This window comes from Pleurodeles waltl, chromosome 11 (assembly GCF_031143425.1).
Source record: "Pleurodeles waltl isolate 20211129_DDA chromosome 11, aPleWal1.hap1.20221129, whole genome shotgun sequence".
NCBI classification, from domain to species: Eukaryota; Metazoa; Chordata; class Amphibia; order Caudata; family Salamandridae; genus Pleurodeles; species Pleurodeles waltl.
Window position 1 is genome coordinate 233,674,078 of NC_090450.1, and position 20,253 is coordinate 233,694,330.

General features: G+C 41.6%; 1 protein-coding gene across 1 annotated transcript in view; it reads left to right on the top strand.

Moving 5' to 3' along the window:
- Positions 1 to 20,253, top strand: part of LOC138265608 (2-acylglycerol O-acyltransferase 1-like) — a 170,268-nt gene that overhangs the window by 111,583 nt on the left and 38,432 nt on the right. The window contains exons 3-4 of the mRNA XM_069213471.1: positions 1,760 to 1,964; positions 9,101 to 9,275. Coding sequence (XP_069069572.1) covers positions 1,760 to 1,964; positions 9,101 to 9,275 — 380 coding nt within the window. The remainder of the gene's footprint in view (positions 1 to 1,759; positions 1,965 to 9,100; positions 9,276 to 20,253) is intronic.

Sequence of the window (20,253 nt, forward strand, 5' to 3'; positions counted from 1 at the left end):
TCCCCACCATGCACTGCCAAAGGTCGTGCGCGGCAGTGGTTGGATTAGCGTGTAATAATGAAAATTACTTTACGTAAAAAATATAAAAAAACATAGAAATTCACTGGAAAAAAAATGTCACAGGAACGTTATACTTAGGTTCTGAAATTACTTGCACAAAACTAGAGATATTGATATGGTTAGAGTTAATTCAAGTAACTAACTTGGGGCCTAAGGTAACTATAACTTGCAACCTCGCCATTTACTGCTAATTACCCCAGATGTTACAGGACTCCTGACAACTTTTATAATGTCAAATAAATATCAATGAAATATTAGCAGTCAAATTATTGAAGAAAAATCTATGCATGGCAGGGGCGCGAGGTATAGTTACCTTAGGCTGGCAGTTATAGTTACTTGAAATAACTACTGAATTTCTCTGATTTTCTGCGAGTAAATTCAGAACCTAACTATAATGTCTCTGTAAACTTTGTTTTTTCAAGTGAATTTCTATTTTGTAATTCTAATTCCTACCCATAACGTCTCTGTAATCTTTGTTTTTTTTTCAGTGACTATATATGTCATGCTCTGCCCACCAGGACTTGGGTAGTTAGTTCTCGAGTCCTGTAGTAGTGTTTGCATCGTTTTCCTGGTAGCTGTGGTCAGCCAATCTGATTATTCAGTACCTCACTAATGGTCGTAGACCCATGGTACAGAAAAAGCTCCTGCGGTCAATCGGAAGATGTTTTTTTTTTTCATCTATTTCACTTGTTGGTACTGTGGACCACCACAAACAACTCTTTTGTATTCAGATTTCTTAAACAGCTGAATAGATTTAGAGCAGATAGGGAAAAGTATGTGTTCGGAGTAAAGTTCTAACATTTTGGCAAATTTGGTGTACATTTTATTTTTCTTTATCAGTGAACAAAATTGCATATGGGAATTAACTTGGAAAATCAGTATCTTGTGATCACCTTCTTTCTTTGGCCCTTCCAGGAAGGAGCTGAGGTGTATACTTTGTTTTGAAAAGTTTTGTGAAGATTGGCCATACTGGGCCATAGTATTAGCAAAACAAAAATGCTCTTCCTATGGATACTCAGGCTTCAATATTACTTCATAGTGGTGACTGCCATTGTGTAATACAGTCTCCCTTGCCATAGAAATACTCATAACTGTCATAATGCTTTAAGAGGAAAGGGATGAGGCCAGACGTCCTTTCGTACCAGCTCCAATTCCCTTGCCTTTTGGGCTTTCTGCCTCTCCCCTTGCAGGGACAGCCTCCCAATCCATAACTAGGCCTGCCCCAGGAAGGAGTAAAACTGTGCTGGTGAGTCTGTGCCTATATTGTTAAATTGCCTGGGTTGTGAATTATGTGGGTTGTGACTCCCAACACCTTGGAACTGCCATATGCCCTGTAACTAACCATTACTCTTCATTTGTATTAATCTACTGTAGTTTTTAAACTACCTTTCCTATTTTTGCTGTAAATTCATCAGTATTTGCTTTTTTTTTACATTTAGGTGGTATTTTAAAACCGTCCGATCTTCATTAGCCTTTTTTTGCTTTTCTGACCTGCAACTCTTTGGGTCTTTGTTATGGCCTTTGTTAATGTACCATTTGAATGCAATGATTCTGTACCCTATGTTCGCATTTCTTGAAAATAATAGAATTTGTTCAAATTAAAATACCTGTTTCTGTTTTTATGTCTGTGCTTTTCTGTTCATTTAACTGCTACATTGCTCAGAGTAGTATTACAAGGGCTACTTTTTGTGATTTTCAGATTATTAAAACAGCCGATTTGGATCCGAAATACAATTATCTGCTTGGCTTTCATCCCCATGGCGTGCTAGTTGCTGGAGCATTTGGAAACTTCTGTACAAACTATACTGGCTTTAAAGAACTCTTCCCGGGTCTGAAACCATACCTTCACATTCTACCCTTCTGGTTCAGGTGCCCATTCTTCAGGGAATATGCCATGGCTGTAGGTAGGAGCACCTGGTGCAAAAATACTTTTTGACTGATTTGATGAGCTACTGGACTCTCATAATTAACTGATTTGTGGTGGTTCCCAACTGTGTTGATTTTAATCATCAATTGGTAGTTCTTCACTGAAAGAGCAACTCTAAAGCAAAATTAAATGAAAATGTTTTTGGTACTACCGTAACTCCCATGCCCAGGCAGGATCACGTCTGAAATGTGCTAAGAAAGCGTATGTTGGATACAAACTTGTAAGTAAGTTATACATTGGAGTAAGACTTGAATTTAAATAATTGTGCAATTGTTACTTTACCGCCGTATGTTTAATATATTGTAGAAACATTGTACATTGAACTTTATTCTTAAATTTGCTTTATGGTCATGAGGTGTTATTTTGCAATATGATATACAAATTGCATGCCAGTGTTCAGTTGCACTTTGAATATTGTATGGTGGAGTTACACATTTTATGACATTTAAAAGTGGAATCCAATCCCTGTGTAACCAATATTAATTAGTGAAACTGTAGATTGTGTAATATTTATATGTATATTAGATGTATTTTTGTATTAACATTTAATGTTTTAAGAGTGCATGACGGAGCAGGATTTAAGATTAATGTAGCATATTATTTTTTTAATTTTACATCATCATTCCCAACTTCACTGGAGCCTTTCTATTTTTTCACAGAATTATATCGGTTTTTATACTCTAATGTTGAATGATATGGAGTAACACTACTAAGTTAATATTATTGTGTAATGGAAAATTGATTTATTTTAATTCAAATTAAATATTTGTAATGGGCCTTCTTCAAAATGCCTCTAAGCTCAATCATCACAACGTTGTGAGAGGGAGTAAAGAACAGAACAGTATTAATTTTAATTTTGAAGTTAAAATAGTTGGTTTATTATGTGATCAGGATTGGCTGAATCCTATGACATTGGTTTCCTGCAGTGGAAAACTCAGCAGGTAACTTTACTGGATGTTCCCTTGACCTGATGGTTTTGTAAGGGGCAAGGATCCTGTCTTGCTTTCATTTAGGAACTGTGTAGAGGAATTTGTATTTGACTCATTCCATGGATATGAGCCAGTGGAGAATACCTCTGGCTTGTGGAATGATGTATTTTGTTTCTAATGCCAGCTGCCAGGCTTGTCTACATAATTTGGGCTTTTGGGAAGATGGCTGGTCTGTTTTTTACAACACCCTGATAGAAACATTCCTGTGGTCCAATCTGGAGTTTACTATAGATCCCTTCAGAGTCCCTCATAGATTTAGGACTGTTATTCTAGACCATGTTTTTGGGTGATCACCATCACTGGTCTATAATTTACAATGAACAGGCAAAGTGAGGCAGGTGTCCATTTGGGAACTCCACACCAGACAGGTAATCGCAGTAAAAAATTCTCATCAACATGTTGTCTGCAAGACGTGCGCCTGCCCGCATGCACTTTGCTTGACCCTTACACTCAGATTCTGTGTGGGAGTGCTCAAGCAGCTCCACACGTCAGAAGAAAGCCAACTGCCATTTAAAAAGACCAACTGCTAAAAAGCTGGTTTTTCTGTTGCTGCACAATACGGAAACCCAGTGAAAAAGGAAGGAAGAGAGTCAGAGGCCTGTGATGGGAGCAGGCAGCTTACTGAGGCCACCTGCTCCACATTTACACTTGGAGCTTTTTTGTCAACAGAAAAGAGTGAGATCGCCCAGCAGGGCGTACCTTTCTGGTTCTGACCCACATGGTGTGAATTATTGTCAGCAGGAGCTGTAAAGAATCATTCAGAACTTTTGTTTACATGAAGAGTGTAAGAGATATGAGGTAAAATAGATGTCCTTGACTATACAGCTTTAAACAAAGTATTTACATTCAGAGATTCTGATAGGGTCTGTGGCATTCTTAAATACACTTTCTCTTTGGACTGATCATGCCTCTTTATGTTCTCAGCTCATTGGATGGTGTAATGTTCCATCTTAAAGTGTGTGTGTAGTTTTATTGCAAAGAGTTCAGTTGATGTCCTGCTCCTGGGGCCTTTGTATCTGAATAAACTAGTTTATATCAAGAAATTTGAGTTTTGGACACTACAGTACTTTAAATAGGGAAAGGCTCTACTGGTGCTGAGTGCCAACAGCAATTGGCAACTAAAATTGCATTGGGGCCCTAATGGGTCTGTATTTGCTACCTTAAGTTTATAGGCAAACAACTCTGATCTCTTTCTCAATCAGTGCAAGAACCCTTAAAGTCATTCAAGCCAACACTGTGATCCCTATTTACACCACAGTTCTGCTGGAGCACTTTCACTCTTCGCAGAAATCAATGCTCATCGAGGTCAACGGATCTTTGGACCCTGCATAGGATGAGGTACAACCATACAACAAACGTTCAATACACACTAATTAAGTTACATAGTCTGACCACTGTGGCCACACAAAGAAAACTCCAGGCGGGAATAAAGGTAAGGGATTTATTACAAAGTTAAGCTCAGAGTCATGTGGACAAATCACAAAACATAATTATAAACATACAGAATTACCAAGGGTGTTGACCAAAATGATGAAATAAGTTCAGGTAGACTAACATCAGGAGAACTTGCAATTTGACAAAGACTATGCAAAACATCAACAGGATAACTTGATGTACAGAGAATAAACGTTGCTCAGTTTTAACAAGCATCAAGGCAGTTAAAAGCATCAAAGTTCAATTTAGTGGAGCACCGGGAAAACCCTACAGTTTAGCCAAATTAGGGCACAATGTGTGAAGCGGTACACATGCAGGCAAAAATAAAAAAATGGCAAAAGGAATTTCGGAAAAGAAAATCTCTGGCAACCAGTAACTAAGGTGGGCAAACGTTTAGTAAAAAGGGAAAGCGTCAGCATGTCAGAAGCTCGATCAAGAGCCTTTTATCGAAGTTAGGAAGAAAATCTTGAAATCTCAGCAAGGAATTTCAAAGGGGAAATGCAGACAGGTAACCTCTCGAAGGGTTCAGCATGCAGGAAAAAAGGATTTTTCTTGGATCTCCAAGGATTCTTACCAAAGTCCAGCTAGGCATTGACATATTAAAGGTCATACAGCAATCTGATTTGGCAGGGCAGCAGTTAATTTGAGGTTAAAGGGGCAATATCCAATAGAAATCGATAATTTCACTCCAACTTGAAACAATTCAATACTTTCACAAGTCTGTCATGGGAACAGCATCCATCCGTGTTGCTCCACATGAAATTGAAACACATGTTTAAATTCCCTGTACACAGTTCAGGATGTTCTACATCAAAGGTCAAATTCATACAACTCTCTGTGTGTAAAACAATAGGTGTCTTATACCATACTAGTCTTCTCATGGGAGCAAAGCCCGAAAGAAAAGTACACATAGCAAGATGACTTGACATTTTCTGAACAATCACGAAATACAGGGCCCAGCAGGCCTCACTTGGGCAAATGCAAGTGAATTAAAACAGGACGTTTATACATTCAAATAAAATGCATTTTAATATGCATACTATATATTCTGCATTAATAAGTCTACGTTAGCATTGTAACTTCAAACAAAATGACTCTTAATACATTTTAGTCAGTATAACGCAGACTTTCATTTCTCTATTTTTGCACTCATATTTAAATCATTAATTTTTAGAAATTAAATAGCATTTCAAAAAGACTATTAGTTCAGATTCTAAATTCTAGCATAATATCAGTTTAATCCTTTAAACATTTAACTAAACTTCAGTACCACCTATGTCGAAGTCTACAGTCTAGAAGAATGAGCATTCAAATGGCTTCAGTGCATCACTCTGCAACCAACCATTAGTACTTTGCTTAACAATGCATAAACTGTCATATATCGATGATCACTGTGACATGAGGGGCAGCACTTAAGTTTCTGCGCCATCACATGTTTTAGTTCATGTTGACTGGAATGTGTCCCTAGTCTGAGGAGTGTTTCATGATGTTGTGTTTCTGTACATTTGCCTTTCAAGAACATGAGTCTTGTATAGTGCCTATTGCGAGCGAGTTATTTTTAGGTGTCTGTGACTTAATGGTGTGAATCGGTGTTCAGGACAGGACATAATTGAAAACTCTGATGTTGAGGCTGAGAGCATGTTTTTCACAATGTCAGTCACTGACTGAGAAAAGTGTTCAGGCTGTATGCTCAACCAATTCATAGCATCTCTGCAGATCTCTCTATGCCTTCAGTCCATTTTGCTGCACCCGTTTTGTTGAGCCTGCACAGAATCTTTTGAAAACATAACCTTTGTACTGTACAGCCCCCAATTTTTTTAAGGTGACAGGTGTCTCAACCAAATCACTCAGTTATTATCCCTCCAGGTTAGACTCTAGTCCACCTTTCAGATCTTTCCTAGATTCTTCCATCATATCTGCATGGCAGCCCTGCTCTTTTACGCATTCCTCCATAGTCTTTTACTGACATATTTTGATAAAAGGAGTTGCACATCACAATTAAAAATGTATGAAATCTTCGTCTACAAACTGACCTGGTCAAGCCCTTCACTCATGTCAGCGTGAAAGCACTTTTCTGGGCATCACTGTAGGGGTGACGTAAACCCAGTAGGAGAAACCTCCGGTTTGCCTAGTGCTAGCTCCCCTTCAGAATTTCATTTAAGTATGCAGAGTAGTCCAGTTATACCATTCACTCAGAGGTGCCCTGTTAGAAATGGGGTTTCTGGTTGGCTAGAATATGCACCTATTGGCAGGCAGAACCCACCACTCTAGTCAGTGTAAGGGAGCTACACACCCAGGATAACCCCTGCTCACCCCTTGGTAGCTTGGCCAGAACAGGCAGGCTATTCCCAAAGGCAATGTTTGTTTTTTGTTTTTTTGAAGAACCACAATTTATTGCACATTCTCAATGAGTGCACATGACAAAATGACAACTTGGCAATAGTAGTGCAACACAGATGAAAAGCAAATATTCATGATGCATATTTTGGAAATCCTATATATGTGCACATCTTTACATTTAAAGAAAAGCCATAATGCAGCAAAATGTACACACAAAAGCAAAGAAAAAAACCTGAAAGAAAAACTGGGACTTAGCCTTTCTGTGTTTTCAAACTATCATAACAAATGAAACTTCATGCAGTTTCACCATATTAACCTAATTAAAACCGACACAGGAAAAAAGAGTGCAAGCATTCCTCTTATGCACAGAGGCAATGTTTAAAGCATTTACCCACCACCACCACCACCGCAATCAGAAACAGACTTGTAGGTTGCATATGTTATGACAAAACACCCTCCCTGTGCATTAAGTTCAGATTCTGCAATATGATCATTATTCTAACAAGCTCTCCTTTAGGTAGGAGGTTAGGCCTCTCATATTAGGGTAGTAGGGCATATTACATCTCGTATGTCTTCTCTATGAATTGCAAGATGGTGGGGGTCTTTGTAATAATGACTCTTGTCTTCACAACTCTGTTCCTTGCATTATTCATTATCCTATTCATTGCAGCCCATGCAACTTATCACAAATTGCAGTCATTTTAAATAAAAACTATTGAAACTCTACTGCATCTTTATTATTGCCTGTGTTTGTATGAGACATGATATATCTGTGAGAAAGAGGTAATCTCATTTTAACCACGACACTCCCTGAGATGTCTTATTCTTGAGTCCATGCGTAAAGGCTGCCACAAATCACCTTTTACTATTGTGTTTCTGGTGAGGTGCTGCTAGTGAGCCGGTAAGGTTGGGACAACAGTTACAATTTGTTGTAGGAAAGGCGTGGTCGCCTACAAGAAAAAGTACTGTTATCCTTTAACCAGCTGTCTTGCCTAGAGCAAGAGTCCAAACTACGACAATATCACATCAGGTCATGAAATGCAGCAGAAACACCGAGGGACCAAAACATAATAGTGAAATGCAGAACATAAAGCAATCACCCATTAACACCTTCCACACGAAGGACACAGCGCATCTGCACTCCTTTTACAGGTTATACAGTAACTCTGTCCATCACGTAGGGAACAGACATAACTGTGCGCCTACTTGGGTGAATATGGCACTCCTCCTCTTGCTACTGCAACAACTGCCTCGCTGAAGAAGCGGCAGAGGAGAAAAGCAGCCGGTTTACAGCCTTTTCACTGAAGGTGTATGGCTCACATCGCTCACTCTGTGCTGAGGTCATAAGAGTGTAGCTTTAGCACACGCTACTCACAGTTCCACACGCTGCTCCTCAGCACAATAAAGTGCTCCTCATGCTCTACTGACCTGGAGGGGAAAAACACATCCTGGAAAGGTCACTTTGTAAGCAAACAGGGAGGGGAGACACCACCTGGTACCTGGAGAACAACTGGGGAAGCACAGAAGCCGGGGACCAGCAGCAGGCCAGCACATACGGGTCCTTGGAATAAAGCAGCAGTTGTTGTGGCCCAGCAGGCCACAGGTCAGCACAACAAGCAGGTCAGTTCTAATGGTGGTACCTCCTAGCAGCATAACAGTTCCTCCTTCTGGCAGTGTGGCATCTGTAGGGCCAGAAGCATCTGGTTACAAGTCCATGTAGAGCCTAAAAACATGAGGCTACAGCCCTAGTACTTGTACTCAAAATGTCTTTCTTCTAGGGGCACTTCAAAAGAACATTAGAAGTGCATAACACCCCCTTTTAACCCCTGTCCTGGCTCCAGACATCAGTAGGGGGTAAAACAAGCCCTTTGTGTCACAGCACAGCCTATACAAATGTAAGTGTACCCCGCCTTTGCAATCATTAGTGGGTCATGGCCATCAACATATCTAGTAGATCTATATAGTCTTGGAAACGTGTTTAACACAGTTTTCCAACAACACCCATTTCCTCCACATCTTGATATACTATAGCCATTTCTCCCATCACTATGCCTGATATCATAAACCTGCGCCACCAGATGAGCTACGTTCGACGCCAGCAAAGTCCTACTCACTGCTCCGGTAGTTCCACCTCAAGACCACCTTTGTGACTCATCCTGTGTGTTTGTTGGTAGGTGAAGTTAAGGTTTCTATCTGCAATCTGTGTGCCTACTTTTCTTTCCCAAAGGTCACTTTCTAATTAGTTTGAAGTTAATCATGTAAAGATACGATCTGTTCAATAGGAAAGGCTGTGTTGATGTTTTATACTTTCCTTTAGCATTTCAAACACTCTGTCTTGTATTGTCTGAAGGTTTGGTGTCTGCTTCCAAGAAAAGTGTGACTTATGTCCTGGACAATGAGAAAGGTGGAAACGCTGCAGTAATTGTAATTGGAGGAGCAGAAGAGGCTTTAGATGCACATCCTGGAAATCTATCATTGAACATCCTGAAGAGAAAAGGATTCATTAAAGTTGCTTTAAAACGTGGGTATGTTAATGTGGTAGTTTCTTAATACGTCCGTCAAGATAATTTGATATAAAATTGCTGGGCATAGCAACAATCTCACATCTTGAGCATCTGCAATCTCTTGTATCGATGTCTGTTGCAATATCAAATTATCTAATTGAACACTCTGTGGGTATTGAATAACCAGGTGAATTATTTGTATACCTTTGTGTGAACTTGCCAGGATAGACCTCGAAGAGATTTGATTCATGCTTTTTCTTGTAATATAGTAACACATCAAAAAGCAAATGGTGACATTTCTAAACATTGTAGAGCAATCATTGTTGAACCAGATTAAACAGGATTTTTTTAACAATTGTCCTCATCATTTTTTCAAGGTTGTTTGGTATCTTATCATGAAAATTGTCTGCTGGATATGGACTATTATGGCTACTTCCATACAGGAGGAGGGGATTAAAAAACATTCTTCATCCATTGGATAAGTGCAAATGGTGGTCATAGCAGATTTATAAAAAAAGGTTATTGTATAAAATAAATAGGAAATAGTATATAATTTTTTTTTACCTATATGCTGTCAAATAATTGTAAGCGCCCCACCATTTGTTTTTGTTTTTTTGTTCTTTTACATAAGAACTTCTCATATTACTCCTGTCGCATAAAAATCATTACTATTTGGTTTCAGGGACAGCTTTGCTCTACCTTCCATTTTGGACAAGGTGTAAATGCTTTTTGTGGTCTACATATTGGAAGATAGTGTTAAATTGATGGGTGTAAATATCTGACAGATAACAAGGGTCATCAGATATCTCCATGCTTCAATATTGTCTTTTCCTTTTATAGATCATTATTTTCAGGTGTGTTAGTCCTGTTGGTTTTCGTAATGAAACCAAGACAGCAACTTTGGTCCTAGATAGATTTAATTGATTATTCTACTGCATTTACTGTCGGCAAGCACATAATTTCTTTATTAAGAGGAAGTAAGCAACAATAATAACAGTGTGGCCTCAGATTTTGGTTCAGGTTCTCAACAAGGTATTTTGGAAAGAAAACCCATTCTTTATGCCTTGGACTTAGTAGTGTTCTGTGCAACTATGGATAGGTTTCTCCTTTAGGGACTGTTCACTATCACACACTGGGCTAAAATGAAATATGAAGCCGGCATTTGAAAAGTTAGTATGTCTGGTGTTGGCAGCTAGCATTTTGGCTTTGACAATGCTTGTTTTGATTTGTCCATGCTTGTTTTCTCATGGTTTTTGCAAAATATTGTTTGGTAGCTGATTACTCAAGCTCCCTATGTAGGCAGACCATGAAGTGAGTCGGAGGAAGAACAGAAATAGGAATAGAAAGTTTAGCCGTCATCATGGATTGTGTTAATGACAGACGTAATGAAGATGGATAACAAAGATGGTGGAAGCAATGTTGTTTTGGGCACAACAAAATGTCACTTCCTGTTTTGGTAGAAGGAGAAATTGGATAGTCTGGGAAGGATGCCATCTTGGGCCTGGTGCCTCTGTAAGAATCAGGAAATGATCAGAGCTAGTCAGTCCAACTTTGCCATGTCATCCAGTAAATTATGGAAAAACCCCTGAATGTGACATTTGATGAGTCCTTCCAGCAAGTCATATTTGAAAGGAGTCATTCTCAGTTATGCAGAGGGAGGGATACATGTCTTTACCACCCTACACACGTATCTTTCCACCACCCTGCCGTGCTAAACACACAGTATAGTGGTCATAAATCTCTGATTTTTGCACCCATTGCTCTTGTTCACCCTTACTTCTGGCAACTCTGACACGGAAAGGAGCACCAATTATGTCCAACAATCAAAACATGACCAGAAATAGACAAATCCTCAAACTTTGAGTTTAATGGCTTCACTTTTGGGCTCAGGGACAGGTATCAACAAAAAGTAAGGTATGTGCAGTTAATGCCAATGGAGCATGGTCTTCATAAATGCATGCATAAAGATTAATGGTGCCTTATTTATTGCAAGCTGTGCTATGCAAATCCCATTAACTACATGTTGGACCTGGCCTTCTTTTGCAGGGTTAGAGCTTAACTTTTTCCTTTCTATTTTTTTCTGACTTGTTTTGGTTGGCTGTAGGACTCTAAGCACTTTACCACTGCTAACCAGTGCTAAAGTGCATATGCTCTCTGTCTGAATTGTATTGGTGATTGGTTATCCATGATTGGCGTATTCGATTTACTAGTAAGTCCTTAGTACAGTACACAGTGTTGGCCCAGGGCCTGTAAATCGAATGCTACTAGTGGGCCTGCAGCACTGGTTGTGCCAGGCCCAAACCTTCCCTTTTATTACCTGTAAGTCACCCCCTAAGGTAGGTTTGAGGCAGCCCCATCGGCAGGGCGCAGTGTATTTAAAGGTAGAACATGTATGTGTGCTTTACAAGTCCTGATAGTGAAATACTGCTAATTTCAGTTTTCACTATTGCAAGGCCTATCTCTCCCATTGGATAACATGGGGATTGCTTTAAAAAATATTTTAAGTGTAACTTCCCACTGGGAGCAGAGAGCTATGGACCCTGCGGTCTTTGAACTTGCAATTTAAAAATACATCTTTTTGTAAAGTTGGGTTTTTAACTGTACGTTTGAAAATGCCACTTTTAGAAAGTGGGCATTTTCTTGCATAACCATTCTGTGTCTCTGCCTGTCTGCTGAATACACGTCTGGGTCAGGATGACAGTTGGGCTGTTTGTGTATTCACTCTAGACAGTCACACAAAGGGAGCTGAGGTGTGCCCTACATCTCCAGATGGCCCATCACCAGGCTTGATGGGTCTTCCTGAGCTAGAGTGGTGGGAGGAGCTGACACTTGCACCTGAATAGGGCTGTGCCTGTCCTCACACAGTGCAGTCTCAAACCCTCTTGTGTGTTTCTGAGGACAGGACAGGGAAAAGCATAGTCTTGTGCACTATAAAGACTTCTCTTTGAAGTTTGCCTAATACAAAGAAAGAAATGGGCATAAGAACTGGACCTCTGTCACATATAGTTAGTACACTTGTGGACTGAGGACATTCTGCCAGGAAGAAGAGCTTGGAGGCTGTAGGAGGGACTGCCACTCTGCCTGCTGCTTATGTCCTGGGAGTGGAAATCTCAGGGCCATCAAAGACTTCATCTACCAGCGCCTGGGCTCTCTTGCTGAGAGTCCTGACTTGCCACATAGTGCCAAATCCAGTTCCTGGGCCCTTGGCTCTGGTGCAACTAAAAATAAACTAAGCACATCAACTCCAGAGCGACTTTGAAACCTGCGCCGCTCTGCGAATGTGCACTGCTGACTACACTGGAGCCGTGGCTCCTGCTGAGTGTAAGGGACGCAGCCTGCAACATAGGCCTGATGCTGCTGCAGTGCCTCTGAAGTCCCATCACAGCGTTAGTCCCAAGTGCCGTGTCACTGACGTCCATGACTGCCGACTCCACCGCAGCACCTGTGGCCCTGTGGTTTGATTGCGACACCGGCAGTTCGATGCCTCACATTTTGACCTGCTGAATTCATCAACCACACAGGGTCATAAGGAACCAACGCCTCGCCACCGAAGCTGCATCACCTCCCCTGCAACCATAAGAAAGCAATGCCTCACCTACCCCGCCAGCAGTAAGGAACCGATGCTGCACCGGATTCAGTGTCACATCACCTCCCCGATTCTGTGCAACACCTTTGTTTCCTCATCGTTTTCCAAGGTACTGTACCTGTGGTCCGTGTGACTCTCTGACCGGCCGGCACTCCCCTGTAAGTGGCGTCGGACTGTTGGGAACAACTGCGTCAAGATGCTGTGATTGCTCCTATTGGAGCTATTGTAATCTATGAAAATGTGTATCTTTACTTCTGTGTGTTGAATTTTTGTCATTTTGGTCTTGCTCTACTCAGATAAAATTGGTTATTTTACTAAATTGCTGTGGAGTACCTTTATGATGTTTTGAGAGAGCGAGAGAGAGAGAAAAAAGAAGAAAAAAAAAACACACACAAATACTTTACACAATACCTCTGAGATAAGCCTGACTGCTCGTTCCAAGGGGGTTACTGTGTGGCTCCTTTATCCTGACTAGAGTGAGAGTCCCTACTTGGACAGGGTTCAAACCACTGCCAACTAGAGACCTCATTTCTCACGAGACACAAAAGTTGATGGGACAAATGCTTGCCCAAAGTGTAAAAACTGGCAGCCTTTAGCGTTATCATTCCAACACATCTTTCTTTTGCCCACCAAGCCACCTCAGTTTGGACTCGGCAAAATGGAAATCAGTCTTGAACCTGCTCCAATAGGAATAGCTGTTACGGCTGGTAATTTTAGGAAGGAGGGGTTTAGGTGGGAATCACACTCACACTTATTCATTCACACATGCATGTATGCACGCACATCCATTCACAACACTCATCAACATTCAAACATACACCCATGTACCAAACATTAATTTAAAAACCACACACACACACACTTACTTACCTTGAGCTCGGAGGTCCGTGGAGGATTGGGACTGCTGCCTTCCCCCTCTGGCTGACCTTGGGTCAGCCAATGAGGGAAGGCACCAGTCCCAACTTCGTCATAGAGTGGGATGGGATTCGTGAGACTTCTGACCCCTCCCCACTCTGTGACAAGGTGTCACTGATTGACATTTGCCCTGGGCGCTTCAGGGATTAAACCTGAAGCGCCCAGGTCGAAGTCAATCGGTGACGCTTCCCCTAGTAACCGAGGGGAAGGGTCGAGGCACCTTTGCTGAGCTGAAGAGGTCACGTCCATAGGAGCTGTGACTTAGCCCAACAAAGTTCAGCTCAGGCAGCCAGGCGTTTGCGCAAATCGTGCATGTCTCGCTCCTGGCTGCCTAATCTGAACATGAAGAGTGTATGCCAGGCTGACCTTGGCTCAGCCTGACAGACACTCTTCATGAGGGGCAAAAGGTAGGGGGGCGTGGCTTCTCCGCCCTAAAGGACGAGCTGCGGCTGAAGAACAGTCCTTCCCAGCTGCCAAGCCACGTCCTCCCTGAACCCGAAGTGATTGCCAGTGGTTACACTAATTGCAAGAATTCCTTTCACCGTCTTTTCTGTTTTTGCTGTAACACCCTAAATGGAAAGGGTATGCCCCGAAGTGGGCTCCGTGCTCACTGTGCCACTGGAACCAAGCTACACCTGACTTATGAGTCCCAGTCATGCGAAACCAGTTTTGGGATGCTTGTGTTCCTGTTCAGAGGATCTCGCTTTTAGAAGAATAGTAAATCCTTTGGACATATGCATCAAAATAACACTCCTAGATCTTTATATTCAGAGACAGTGCTAAAAATAGAGGGATTGAAGCTGGGAGTGAGGGTATAGTTTTTTAAACAGGCAAGCATGATAGCTAAGTGACTTCCCAGAAATGGGGTACTAATATCACTAATTTGTTTTTATAAAATTAGAATTTGCTGAACAACGTAAATGCATCCTGAAGTCTATGCACGGTATTTCTAATGATGCCAAACTGGTTGGAACACACCAAGCACAGTTTTATTAAACGTCCTATTGCCTTAGCAGCAACCGACTACATGAATATTGATTCTCCCCACTCTATGCTAAAGTCATCTGGGGATGACGGGACAAACTAGTTATATGAACAACAGCATACTATTATAAATGAATGTGGTACAGCAAGGTAGCGGAAGGAAGGTCATTGGAAAAGATTCAGGCCCTCATTATTACTTTGGCGGTCTTCTTAAAAGACCGCAAAAGCCACTACAGCCAGCATACCGCCAGTGCTAGCGGTATGCTGCCCGCCCTATTAGGAGTTTTCTGCTGGCCCAGCGGAAAACTCACCACAACATTGACTCAGGCTTCTAATCGAGCTGGCAGCAATGTTGTGGTGTGTCGGGTGCGACAGCACCCATCGCGCATTTAACTGCCCATAATTCGGGCAGTAAATTGTGCGACAGGGCTGTCCGTGGGGGGGCCCTGCACTGTCCATGCCGACGCCCCCTTTCCGCCAGCCTTTGCATGGTGGTGAGATGTTTTTATATGCAGTTACCCAAAGGTAGGGAAAAAGCAATGAAATAGCAATTTTTCCTTTTTTTTATTCATGTCTTTGACACTCACTGACTCTGTCCCATGCCACTCAGTAGTACCTCCTCACACTATTTATGGACTTCAACTGCTGCATATAAATGAAGACAGCCTATAAACTTGCCTTTCCTGCTTCCAGGCTGTCTTCATTTACATCTAATTGCAGAGCCATTTGCGCCCTCTTGGGAACACGTCCACGTCCTCCCAGGGGGATGCACCCCACAGTTTGAAACCCTCTGCTCTACAGAATGAGATGCCTTGGATCTGGGAGTTATTGTTAATGTGCTGGAGGAGGGGCTCCAAAAGAGATCAAACAGAAGAGATGATAAGGGATATCCCTGTCGAGTACCCCTACAGATTTGGACTGGTAGTGATGAGTAGTCATTGATTCTGATTTTTTGTACAAAGGTGGCAATAAAGTGCTTAGATCCAAAGTCTCATCCTTTCGCCCAGACCAATGATCCTGAGTATCTCAAAGAGCATTTCCCAGTCAACTCTGTCAAATGTCTTCTCAGATTCTAGAGATAGAAGGATCTTCTTGGTAATGTCAATGAGGTATATGGCAAGTTTAGATTTATCGCTTGTAGTTCATTTAATTATGAAGCATCTCTGATCACAGTGTATTAGGTTGAGAATCAGTTTGCCTAGTCGATTGGCCAGGACTGTTGCAAAGAGTTTTAAATCGAGATTCAGTAAGGATATCGGACGGTAAGATGGACACAGCATCGGGTCCTTGCCAGATTTGGGTTTTAATGTGATAGTTTCTTCCGTCATGCTTGTGGATGTTCCTTATTCTGCTGTCAAAGTATTAAAAGGAGCTGTAAGGACAGGGAGAAGATACTGGGCGAATCACTTGTAAAAGAGTGAGGTGAATCTGTCCGGCACCAGGGCTCAAGAGGGCTTAAGTTGGTAAATGGCAGTCAGGGTCGGCTGCTCATATCGGGGAGTCAAGGTGTGACGCCTGAGTTAATGAGTCGTGGTAAGGAGATGACGTTCAACAATGCCCCTCGATGTCCTAGGGTAGGAGGCTCTGCACTTAGAGAGATTGGTAGAGGGGCTGAAATGCTTGGAGTTTACTCTCTCTATGTTGGTGATGTAGTCTACCTTAATATCATCAATGTGTCTACGGGGCTGTTGGGCCTGGAGATTTGAGCTAGCAATGTGCCAGGTTAATTCCCCATCTAGGAGAAGCGCGCCTCCACCTGGGCTAGGACATAGTTATCTCTGTCTAGTTCTAAGGTACATAGTTGGCCCCGTATCGTCAGGACTTTTCGCCAGTTTTAATTGGGGGGGGGAGGATTCTTTATGCTGCTATTTGAGGGTTGTCACTTTGGTAGATAGTTGGAATCTAGTGAAGTCATGTATGCGTTTTGAGTCTGGATGCCTCTTGGATGAAGTGTCCCTGAGCGACCGCCTTAAGGGGATCCCAAACAGTACACTTGCCGACGTCCGCTGTGTCATGGGCCACATAGTAAGTCAGTGTTTTCTGGATCATGTTCACAGCCACTGGTCACGAAGATGGGAGTCACTGAGGCACCATGTTGCCTATTGTGGTCTCTGCCCCCCACCCCGCATGTTGCCTGTCCTGGTCTCTGGCCACCTCCCAGCAGATGGTCAGCAAGTCCAGGCCATGATCTGAGAGGGTTTGAGGTACTGGTCTGCCTCTAGTATTGTGTGTTCTAAATGTTTATCTGTTAGGAATAAATCGATGTACAAAGCCATTCTCAACCACCATTATGTCCACATCCTCGCCCAAAAATTTTGTTTAGGTATTGTCATAAATTCACTAACTAAACTTTGCCTTCATGTCAGTATATTAAATTCATCCCCATTACATACTGTAGGTAATTCAACCTCTGTGGACTTCTATCCCACCAGAGAAAAAAGGCACACCAATAATACAACTAAGACTAATAGTAACACTAGCGAGAAATTAAAACTAACAATTTTACAGCATTTCCTGTAAGCCAATTCTATCAAAATCAAAAAGAAAACTTGGAACTACAAAAGGCCATTTTTTTCCAAATCAATAATAGAACACTTTTCAAAGTAATAATCAAAATAGACGTTTCTTAACTCTCTTGGTCTGTTCATATTCTTAAACTCTTTTCTTCATCTGAAATCTTCTGTGCAATTTAAACTTTATTTACCCCTATTAAAACTTCTCAGAAGTTAAAAGTAGCTAGTCTTGCTCAATTTCAGAAATAAATTGGCAACAGTTTATTGGACTACAGACCTCCGTATCTGGCTCCTTCTAATTCTTCTTCTTCAGACACAGATGTAAGATATGCCCCTTCAAGTGAAGCATATTTTCTGTTTGGAATTCTCTTTCTTGATAGTCCTAAAGCACCCGGTGCCTCATTCTCACTGTTCTTTTGCGCCACTTCTAATTATTCCAGGCTCTGCTTTGACTTCATCTTTTCATTCTGCCAGTGGTTTCTTCTGCAGGTTCTTGTCACTGTCTTTGATATTTCGATACTTATATCTTCACTTGTGACTTCTGCTGAGTCTTCTTCACTCATTGATGAACTAGTGTTTCGATCAGCATCAGCAGCTCGACTCACTATGAACTGCTTTCCTCCTGTTAGGGTTTTAGAGCCTCGAATCTTCATCTGAAATCCTTAATTGGATGGATCAGACTACTTCCTCTTGCTGCCACTCGTAGGTTTGTCAGCTGTTCACTGTGACCCTCAAATTGAAACAAGCCACTGGCACTGTTTACCAAGATGTTCACCTTCCATTTCATCGGGAACTTCACCAGTTTATAAATTTTCACACACAACTCCCCCCCCCCCCCCCCAACCCCCCAGATTTCCCAGATCCACAGAGCAATTTGATCTTGACGCTGTTAATCTATGGCTGTTGTCATCTTCATCCATGCCTTCCCTCATCTCGTGTGGGTGGTGTAGATCCTTTTTGGGAATCCAGCACAATTCACAGTAGGGTTACTCACAAACCCAACATGGAAAAGGTCTTTTTAGTGTTCTTGGAGAAATCTCTTGCAGACATGTTTTCAAGAGAATCCAAACACCTGGATTTAGGGGATGTTATGGAGTTTTGTTTGAAAATGCTGTTGCCAACTTCATCCTATGTGGAACAGATTTCACCATATCAGCCAGACCTTTGCAGCAATCTAGTACAATGTCATCAGTTATTGAAACAAGTGTAGCTGATGAAGTGTAGGCCAAATCTCATATATCTGCCCATTAAAGATTCATAAGGCAAAAGACCTGTCTTTTGTTGTCTGCTGTACTTCTGATACACATCAGGACAAGAGGTAGAACATCTGCCCACTTCACACTAATGGATACACTTTAGTCAACTTGTTTTTGATGGTCCCATACATCCTCGCCACAATACCAGATTATTGATGATGATGACTACAATGGAACCCTTGGTCAATCTGGAGAACTGTGTAAATCAAAGTCAAAATTTCATTTTTAAGATGAGAATCACGGTCCATCCTAATAGAGCTCGGTATGCCAAAATGAGGTATCTATTCCCTTAACCAAAGCTGGCAACTGTCTTGCTGTCTGATCTTCTGGAGGGATAGGTCTTGACCCATTTAGAGATTAAGCAGAAAATCACAAAAAAATATACTTAAAGTCGTTTCAAACTGGCATCATCATGAAGTCTACCTGACGTTTTGTAAATGGACCCTCTGATTTGCCATTGTGGTTCATCAGAAATAGTCTTATTTCCCTGATTATTTCTCTGACATATCTTCTGTGACCTTTCTGAAATTGGACCAATGCTCACTTAAAGTTCTGGGCGTGGCATCCGAACCCACATGTGACTGTCCATGCAAGTATCTGGCCACACAATACAACATTGAGTCTGGTATGATAAACGTATTTATACTCAAGAGTGATCCACACATCTTTGGTAATTCTGTTTTAAACCTAACATTTCCCACCTTCGTTTCTCATCCCCTGGCACTTCCTCGTGAAGATCCGTCAGTTTGCTCAGGGAAGTCTGTATTTGATTTAACAAGAAACATTTGACATTTCCTTGAATGTTCAACAGAACTCTCATTTGATTGATTTGTCCAGACTTGTACTTTGCTTATTTGATCTCATAGTTTCAGTCTCAAAAGCACAGTATCCCATGAATTGGTCTGCATATTTATTTCTAAGCATGACCATATCTTTTCCAGCCTTACAAACAGTAAACTTGACCACTACAATTTCTTTTGGAAGTTAGATTGCTTGGAACAATCCAAGGATATTGAGAACCATTGCTGATGGGAGTTCCACAGTATATCATAAATCCCCTTTGGGACCTCAACTGGCCAAAGTCAAACTACTCCATGCTGACTGTCCATATAGATTCACATTCAGATCTTCTGCAAGGCAACAAGTTGTTGTCTGTGTAATTAACTCTGCCACTTATGCTGAAGGTACATTAGGCAGGTATGATGATGTTGGGTAGGCTCTCCTTATTCTAATGAGACTGCTGGATTTTGAGCGGCAGAATTGCCTGTGGTGTGGGAGACTGAGTCTGACCCACTACAGGTGACACCTGTCGCCCCAATCTGAGTTTTGCTCCGGCTAACTAGCAGTGCCTCATCTCCAGCCAAGGGCGGAATGATTGTCAGCCAAGCGCATGACATAATTGATTTCTCAGGGAAACCGTTGTCACTCAGGTCTCATCTGTTTCTCTCAGTTACATTAGTATCACATACACAATGACAATCAGAGGCAGTATATGTTTCTATAATGTTTTAATGAAGCGACTGCATCTTAGATAGCAAAGCATGGGCTGCAATAACCAGGACGATACAGCATGACAAGATTAAAATTGTGACAAGAAGAGTAAAGCATAGAAATAAAGCTACCATGTTGTCACTAGAGTCAATAGACTAAATCCTACCTAGGCTATAATAGAGCACAGCGTGTTAAGCCCCAATTCTGCCCTTCAGGTTCCCCTGGGAAGACATCATGCCACATGACTGAGCAAA